At 33.0% G+C, this 9,061-nt stretch overlaps 1 protein-coding gene across 6 annotated transcripts in view; it reads left to right on the forward strand.

Annotated features, from left to right (window-relative positions):
- The window catches only part of CCSER1 (coiled-coil serine rich protein 1), a 1,446,943-nt gene extending 1,441,132 nt beyond the window's left edge, over positions 1 to 5,811 (forward strand). For all 6 annotated transcript variants that reach the window (XM_078002679.1, XM_015138795.3, XM_078002682.1 and 3 more), the window contains one exon: positions 2,486 to 5,811. In XM_078002679.1, the coding sequence (XP_077858805.1) occupies positions 2,486 to 2,971 (486 nt within the window). In that variant the 3' untranslated portion in view covers positions 2,972 to 5,811. The remainder of the gene's footprint in view (positions 1 to 2,485) is intronic.
- The last annotated feature ends 3,250 nt before the right edge of the window (positions 5,812 to 9,061 follow it).

Below are 9,061 nucleotides of genomic sequence, written 5' to 3' on the forward strand. Positions count from 1 at the left end.
AATGAGAGTAGGAATCCCTGTCTTGCTTCTTTTGATAGTAAATCCACGTGCCTCCTAATTACCAGATATTGTACCAGAGAAGGGGTGCTGAGGCTGCCTGTGTGACTGAGTTATTTGATCTTTTTCAATATGTCTTTTTAAAACTGTATATTCAATTTTATGTAATATGCCAGGAGAATTAAAATAGTCACATAAAGAAAACAATGAATATTTCCTCAAAGGTAATCTTAAAATAGTGGAAATGAAGTCTACACCTACAATTTTTACTTTCCTAGGCAGCATCTGTTGAAATAGAAATGAAAAAGAAACTTAACCAGTGGTATTATCATTATGGACTTATTACTGTTGTGTTCACCTCCAATTTTTTCCACAATATTTCATAAGCAGCACCCATGATATGTCTAACATTTGGCCACAGATATTGAGCATAAGGTTGATTTGGGGGTTGGTGGGTAACAATTAAATAACATGTAAGTTTACAGGGATGGAGAAGAAAGAAAAGATCACATTTCTAATAGGTCCATAGCCTAGAGTGTTGGACAAGAGCCAAGAAGAAGAAAGTGAGCTAGATAAGTTCCCAAATGACAAAAATTGAATCAAAATAGTTGATTCCTTTTACTCCTAAAAAGTCTGAGGCATCTCTTGTGAGTCTTACAATATTTCCTTTCTACACCAAATTACCAGCGTACCTATGTCTACTCCAAATCTAAGGAAAAGTTAAAACAGCATATTAGAAGTCATGGGGGGGGGGTCTGCTGTAAGTAGCTTATCACAAAAATATAAATAAGTAAAGATGACATCACAAACATCAAGACAATAAAAAGGAAAGGCCTGGGTAGCAAAATCCTTCCCTCTGAAATCACTGAGCATAAGTACGCCCTAGGTGGGTCTTTGTTTGGTAGAAAAGAAAAGGAGGGAGATTTATTTCAATAATAATCATTTTGAGGCATTAGCTCATATTACACCATTTTTCTGCATGTAATTAAGAAAAATGTGATGAAGTTTTTAAAAATTCCCATGAAAATACTCGAGGAAGAAGGAACTGGTAGATAATCAAGCAGACGGCCTGTCCTACAGTAGCTTAGGATAAAATCAAACTCTGTGCTACAATCTTCCAATCTGTATAATGGAAATAAAAGAAGCTACCTCAAAAGGCTCTTGTGAAGAGTGAATATATAAGAGCAATAGCAGAGTGTTTGAAATATAATACACATGCAATAAATATTATGTATTATCTCAAATAAACTTTATTCAGCAAATATTTATTAAATGGTTAATGTGTGCCAGGCAATTGTGTCAGGAAGAAAGAGTAGAAATGAAGAGAAATGGATGACTTGAGATTATATTTTGTAAATAGCAAGGACCTGATATTAAGGTGTATGAAGAAAAGAGAGAAAAGAATAATTTTCAGGTATTGGCCTGAATGTGGTGCCATTTACTGAGAAGGGAAATCCTTGGGGAAGAATGAGTTTCACAGTTGAGAATCAAGTTTTGCTTTATTTGGTTTGATATTATGCCAAATTAGTAATATTCATATAAGTAATATTAATCAAACCAAAAAGTGATGATGGCTAAATAAGCAAATGAGCCTGCTGCTGTCTATAGTGCTCTTCTCTCTTCTCGCTTGTCTATTTCTCTTTATTTTTATCCTCCTTCTGTGTAGCAACAATAAATCCTTCATATTTTTGCAAGCAGAACAATTAAGCCAGCCAGTCTCAGTTTTTACCTCAATGTGTTTTTCTACACAAACATAGTGCTCTCTTCAGGAGGAGTATGGGTGCTAGCTTGTAACCTTTGCTTCTTCACAGCATGATTCAATGAACTATGCCTTGTTTTTATTACTAGAGTATACAATTTTTATGAGCAAGAAGGGGGCATGGACTTGTGGACCTGATATTGATTAACAAATTGCATCCAAAAGTCTAAATGAACCATGTATTGAAATTCTATTGGTCTTCTTAAGTTATTGTAGTTACTTGGGTGTTTTCAGTTTCTTTAATTTCTCGCTTACCACTTTGGTGATACAAATCATGATACTGATAATTCTATAAACTCTCTTGTCATATATTTAAATAACTATAGCATATTAAACCAACAAAAACTAATGGCCTCATATGTCTATATTCATCACTTATTAAAATAATCTGTATTTTCATACCGTGGTATCTCTTCAGATCAAATATATCTTCCACCTTTTACTTAATAAAATAATCTGTATTTTCTGTGAAGCTATATAATTCAAATTTAGTAAATTAGATAAACAAATATCAAAGTGCCTTTTAGAGTAAATTAACCATTTAATCACTATCTGTAATAGTATTGCACTGGAAAATTTAATCCCATGGATAATTGTATTGATAATTTTATAAACCTCATTGAAAATTTAGGGGTTCAGACACAAATGTATAAATACCACTCTGTATTGTATGTATGTTATGAAAGTGTTTTTTTAAAGACATCTTTTTCTTTCTGTGTCTTACCATAGGCTACATATCGAAATCGAATTGTGAGCCAAAATCTCAGCACAAGGGACAGAAAAGCAATGCATACTCCCACCGAGGACCGTTTTAGGTATTCGGCAGCGGACCAGACAAGCCCTTACAAAAACAAGACCTGTCAACTCCCAAGTCTCTGTTTAAGTAATTTCTTGAAGGACAAGGAACTAGCAGAAGTTATCAAACATTCAAGAGGAACTTATGAAACCCTCACTTCAGAGGTTACACAGAACTTACGGGCCACCGTTGGGCAGAGCTCTCTGAAGCCAACAGCTAAGACAGAAGGGCTCTCCACGTTCTTAGAGAAACCAAAGGACCAAGTCGCTATGGCCCGACAGCATTCGACCTTCACAGGCAGGTTTGGACAGCCACCCAGAGGGCCAATCTCTTTACACATGTACAGCAGGAAGAATGTGTTTCTCCACCACAATTTACACAGCACTGAGCTGCAGACCCTAGGCCAGCAGGATGGGTAATTAAATCACCCTATTCCTGTCTTTGGGTAGGATAAAGATGGTTAGTGTTTCTCGTGCATAGTTCATATTAAAATTGTCATGTACTTTTTCTTACATTTTAGTCATAAACAAAGACTTGTGTTGTTGGATTTTTTTTCTTAATAATAAACAAAGACTTGTGTTTTTTTTTTTTCTCCAAGAGTGAAAGTTTGAGCATGTTAATTGAACTAGGTTGCATTGCCTTGAAGACTCTACTATATATGTGTATAATAAATGGGACCATCATGATCGTTTAGATAGTCCATAATTGATCGACTTTTTACCTCTATCACTTACTGATATGCATTAAGGTTTCAGAAGATAATGTCAAATAGCAATCCGTTCACTGTTAATGGCGTTACTATAAAAGTAGACCTGATGAACAATAGATAAAGGAATTATAAAGAATTTTAAATTACATAGTTAATAGAAGGAGGAAAAAAGAAGAATGTTAATGTCTTATATTTGGTGGTATATTTATTTGAAGAATGTGGCTTGCTTGCATGTAACCTAGAGATATGTCTGTCTCTATTACATACATTCAAGCTCATCTTGTGATGCTAGTAAGGGGAAAATGGCTGTATCTTTTTTTCCTTTAAACATTTAGTTCATACTAGTTCACAAAGGATTTCAGACAGAGTAATTGCTATCCAAATAGAGAATGACAGCTCTGATCTTTGAAAAATTTTGCTTTTAGTTTTTGTTATTGATGTTGAAGTACCGTGACATAACACAAGGTGATAAAGTTGGTCAAATTTTGTCAAATGATGCATAAAGACTGACATGCTATATTCTTTGAGCCACTGTCATGGCATTTTTTCAAAATTTCAAGGATGAAACATTCTAAGAAAATTATTCTTTTTCTTTACTTTCCTTATTTTTTAAAATGTTCTTTTTTTACGTAGATCCAGTTTTGGTTTATGTACATCAACCCATATCTATAATTTTATGAATGGAGGAACAGAAAGTTGATGTTTTAGTAGCCAGTATATAATATTCTGACTATGCAGAAATCTAGATTTAGAACAAAAGGTAAAGTAAATGTGAACATTGGCAATTTGATCTTAGAAATCAGCTTCTAACAGGAATATTTAAAACCCATTTGATGGCAAATATTTCTCATTGACAATTAAGGCCCAAATATGTTATAATGTCTTATATACTTATGTGCACATGAGATAGATCAATATATGAATTGATCTATGGATAATTCCGTCATGTTTAATTAGTAGCAGAGCAGAATCATAGAGTACAATTAAATACATAAATACATAATTTTTAAAAGACTAATAGGAATCAAGGCTGCAGTTTTCTTATACACATCAGAGCTGTTAAGCATATCCACATTAGCCATAGTTCATGCAAATTGAAACTGTCATACCTACTGCATGATCTGTTTCCCTTGCATTTTCTAACAGACAGAATCTGTCAGCGTGCACAAGCAAGATGAATAAAGGGAAATTGAGATAGCAGTTTTAGCATGGCATCTGACACCTTGCTTAAATTAAAGCTATGTGCAAAATGCATCTCTTATTATAAAAATGTATTTGTGCTCTGTGCTTTGGGGAAAAGCCATTAGACACCCCACTCCTGAGCTTTAACTACTGAACTTTGATACATTTGCAGACTTTGATTGGAACTGATAAAGTAAGGAGTCTAGTTGATATGTTGTACTTATAATTTTAGTTTTCCAAAGAAACACACATGTGCATCAAGGCAGACGTTTGCCAAATGCTTTCTTTCTTTGCGTGTTTGTAATTCTGCCAAAAGAGAACAATACACACTGCAAATTGCTTGACTTAATGAGATTGCTATCTAAAGTTCCCACCATACTTTGGAAGCTATAACGTTCATGCAGATATACACTTTGGGCTGGGCAATATTTAAGAAATGATAGGAAAATAGAAAAATGATGATTATTAATTGTGGAATTCAGCTTGATTTGTCCTAAATGTTGGTGTCTGTTGCTAGAGTATTTTAAATCTGTAAATAAATAAGCATGATAAAATAATCAAGGATTTTTTCCCAGGATATGGAAGAACTATGTATCACAAATAATGTTTTTGATTTGGACTTTTGGAGTTGATAGTTTTGTTTTCCTGGAAGATAGACTTTTGAATTATACTTTATAAAAATAATCTATTTAAAGAAGATCTGTCATTTAATAGACATTTTAAGAGATGTTTTAAACACTAGTATTTTCTTGAAAAATCTTTTTTAAAGCTGAATCATTCAAAAGAAAACCTGGATTAAACATTTCGATTTTAAAAGGAAGGGTATTTTTTGGAAATATCATCTTAAAGCTGTTTTGTATCAGTATTTTCAGCATTGTTATAATATTATTTGTAATACTAAGTGTAACTCAGGCCTGGAGAAGGTGTAAGCCCACTATGCTAGTGTACATCAGTAACTGTAAAGCAGGGGTTCTTTGTAAGTTCCTCTTGTGTATATATAGTAACATAACAATGGCATGTGGGCATTCTTTCAGTGAATTGATTTCTTTGTACTAAAATCTCTAGTTTTCTAAGACAGTTCCATGTATAAAAATGATTTATACATTTCTCCAAGGCGGTACATATCCAAAGACATGACACCAGGGGGAAAAAGTGCTTGTTTTTCTGATGGAAGCAGTGGTCTTTTCTTTTCCTTCCTCTTTCTTTTGTGCATGTGTATGTGTAGCTAAGCCTAAATAACCCTGTAAAATTTCTGCTGCAAATTGTCTCTTCTGAATTTAGAATGTGTTTTAAAGGAACACTTAGGAAGAGAAATACCTTGAAGAAAAGCTGTTTCCACCTGAAATAAACTGTTCCCATTTTTATAATTACTGGAACATGAAACTGTATTTCTATGAACTCAGTGATTTTTTTCCGTAAAATTATATGTTAAGAGAATCACCACAAAACTACGAATTCTCTCTTGAATTATTTCTGCTTCTTTGGAGCACCATAGTCTTTGTTCAAATCACAACATGAAACTGTTGCTGTAATGCTAAAGATGTGAATCTACCACTGTCAATATGGTCAGGGTAAAACCTGGAGCCACAAGTTCAAGTTATTTTTGTTACCTAATGGTTGACATGAAAATAAAATAGTAAGCCAATATTAATTTGTAGGCATAGTTGCCCAACTTCAAATGTTTACAAAGATTTTCATGATTAATCTGGGTTTATGACCTGGGCTCTTCCCCTGATGTTTTCCAAGATTTAATCCTAAACCATTGTCATTATTTCCTGAATATTGACCTCTCATTGAACCCATAGGAAATTCCACATTTTGTTTTGTTTAATTTGTCTCGTTTAATAGAGATAATAGCCATACACCCCTCTCCAGAAAAAGTTTTTTTTTTAATTATTATGATATATTTAAGATTCACATGTCCAGGATAAATGATTACATTCCACTAGTCCTCTCAAGAACTTTCTTGGTAACTTAGTTGTTGATTAAACAGTAGGAACAGCTTGTTGAATGGTTAGTATTATCTCTCCACATCATTCGTCAGCATCACCTTCTCATTATCAAGAAATGGTAACCCATAGCATTGGATAACTTGGAATACTTAGCATAATTTCATAATTATAATCTAAATTGTTTATACTTTTTCACTTTCAGAACTTAACATTCTAAACAACTATAGAAGGAAGTGTTTCAAAGTAACCCTAATATTCAGTTGAACCACATACACATAGATGAAAGTAGAAAAGAAAGGGCAATACGTGTGAAGATGATATCTATGATTGCCATTCATGTTACTGAATCACATGCCCCATGACCAGGAGTTTTTCCCTCACTGATAATATTAGCTCAAATGTAGCACCCATTCATTTATACCAGGATTTTTATTGCTATCTAAGACTTGACTTTATTTAGGCATTATTATCAGGTCCTGTTATGTATTTTCATATGCATATATATATTTTTGTATAAGAAATATTTCAATCACACGTAATATTCTTGGGAAATTTACCTCTCCTAGAGTTTAAATTTTTTAAAACATTTCTTGTTTGTTTCCCATGTGCTAACTTTATCATGACAACTCTAGGCTGTAGAAGGCTTAATATAAAATACAAACTAGTTTTGGTTCTTATGAAAAACTGATTTCAGTTAAGACTGGTCATCTTTTTAAAAAGCTGAATTACACTGTAGTATAAAAGCAAACAGTCAATGAAGCAACCAAACAAAGAAACTCTATTCTCTAATAATATTCATCATTGCCAAATATTTATTTTTGAAATCTTATTCTGTGCCAACATGTTGTTTCACCATGTTAAACTGCATACATACCCATGAACTATTTATTTACAATACACTGGATCTCGTTAAGAACCCAGTTCTATTTCCAAGGCACGCAGCCCGAAACCAAAAAATTAAACGATAACACTCTGTAGTTGAATTATCTGTGGAAAAGAATGAAGGCAGTTCACTCTGTTTAAGATGTGGAGAATTTCCTACAAACAGTTAAGGTGAAATAAAAATCATTAATAGAGAGTAGGTTCCTTCCATTTGAGTAAGTGATGTAGAATATGGGATACCATGGTTCTTTTTAGAGCATTTTCAGTGTAGCCTCATTAACTTCTCCAATTTAATACGACATACATATTTCTTCCACTTGAACATAAAATTCAAGAATAGGAACATCCTACATCTATCATTCTTTCCAAACATTACCTCTTTAGTAAACTCAGGTTGCTATAACAAAATACCATGGAGTAGGCAGCTAAACAGCAGTTATTTGTGTCACAGTTCTGGAGACGAGGAAGTCTACGATTAGGGTGGGGCCGAATAAATTATTGGTGAGGATCTGCTTCCTGGTTTGCATGGAGGAGAAAGAGCTCTGGCCTCTTCCTCTTCTAATAACTACGATAATTTCATCATGGGGGACCCACCCTCATAATCTCATCTAAACCTAATTACTTCCCAAGGGCCCCAACTTGAAGCACCATCACACTGAGGATTAAGGCTTCAACATATGAATTTTGGGGGGATATAAAACTTTAGTTTATAGCACTCATTTTCAGGTCAAAAAGCCCACTTCTCTAATCACATACTTCAATAACTAGTTAGATAATTATTGTTTTACTCTTTTGTAGATTGGATCAGAGACATTAGGTAATTTTCCCAGGACACACAACATGCATTTTTATTTAAACTGGATTTAATTACCCTTGAACTTTCCATTTATATCATGCTTATCTCCAGAGTAGGATCTCTCCTAAGGAGGCAGAGTGATTTAAGCAAACATGTGCTGCTTCAGTCTCCTCTACTCCTAAATTTCCATTGATATTGCTAGGGACAAAAAAATTAAACAATGATCTATTTTAGGAAATCAAAATACTGCACATTGAAAAACAGTTTTAAAACAATTATTGACGTTTAGTTTGATAAATACAGAATTTTGAGAGGACATCTCTTCTATTTCAAGGTTACCTCCCAGAAAAACTGACATTCTAGTTTTCTTCCCTTGAAAGGAATTGGAAAAAATACTAAGAAATGATTTTATGTTTTTTAAAGTAACAGGTCAATGAAGTGTCTAACAAAAGGAAAGCATACAGTAAGTGAAAAATAAACTAGCTATCAGATTATCTTATCTTTTCTTCATAGGACATTGATACAGACATCATCAAATTCCTGTTTGTATTGCCTTATACATGCTTAAAAAACAAGATATTTACAAAAATATTTTAGATATTCCTATCTAGGAACTAAAATTACAGCTGATTTAGAATTTGCTTAATTATACAGAAGGAATTGAAATGAGGAATACAAATTTACTTGTCCAAAAGTTTTAAATAAAATGTATTTTATTTTGTAGTCAATTATATATACCAAAATAATGTCTGAATAAGATGTAATCCTGTCATGAATTCTCTCTTCCAAAAAAGAATACAAGAGAATTGAATATTATCTTAGTTAGAACCTATTTTTAAGGAAAAAATACACCCTATATGATATATTCTTAGATATATGGGTTTGAGATTATTAACATTAGTGTTTTTTTTTTTTAATTCATCTCTAAAAGTCTAAAAATTTAGTGAGAAAGATAATAAATAGAAAATTACCCTGGAAATTACAATTT

This window comes from Macaca mulatta, chromosome 5 (assembly GCF_049350105.2).
Source record: "Macaca mulatta isolate MMU2019108-1 chromosome 5, T2T-MMU8v2.0, whole genome shotgun sequence".
Taxonomy (NCBI): Eukaryota; Metazoa; Chordata; class Mammalia; order Primates; family Cercopithecidae; genus Macaca; species Macaca mulatta.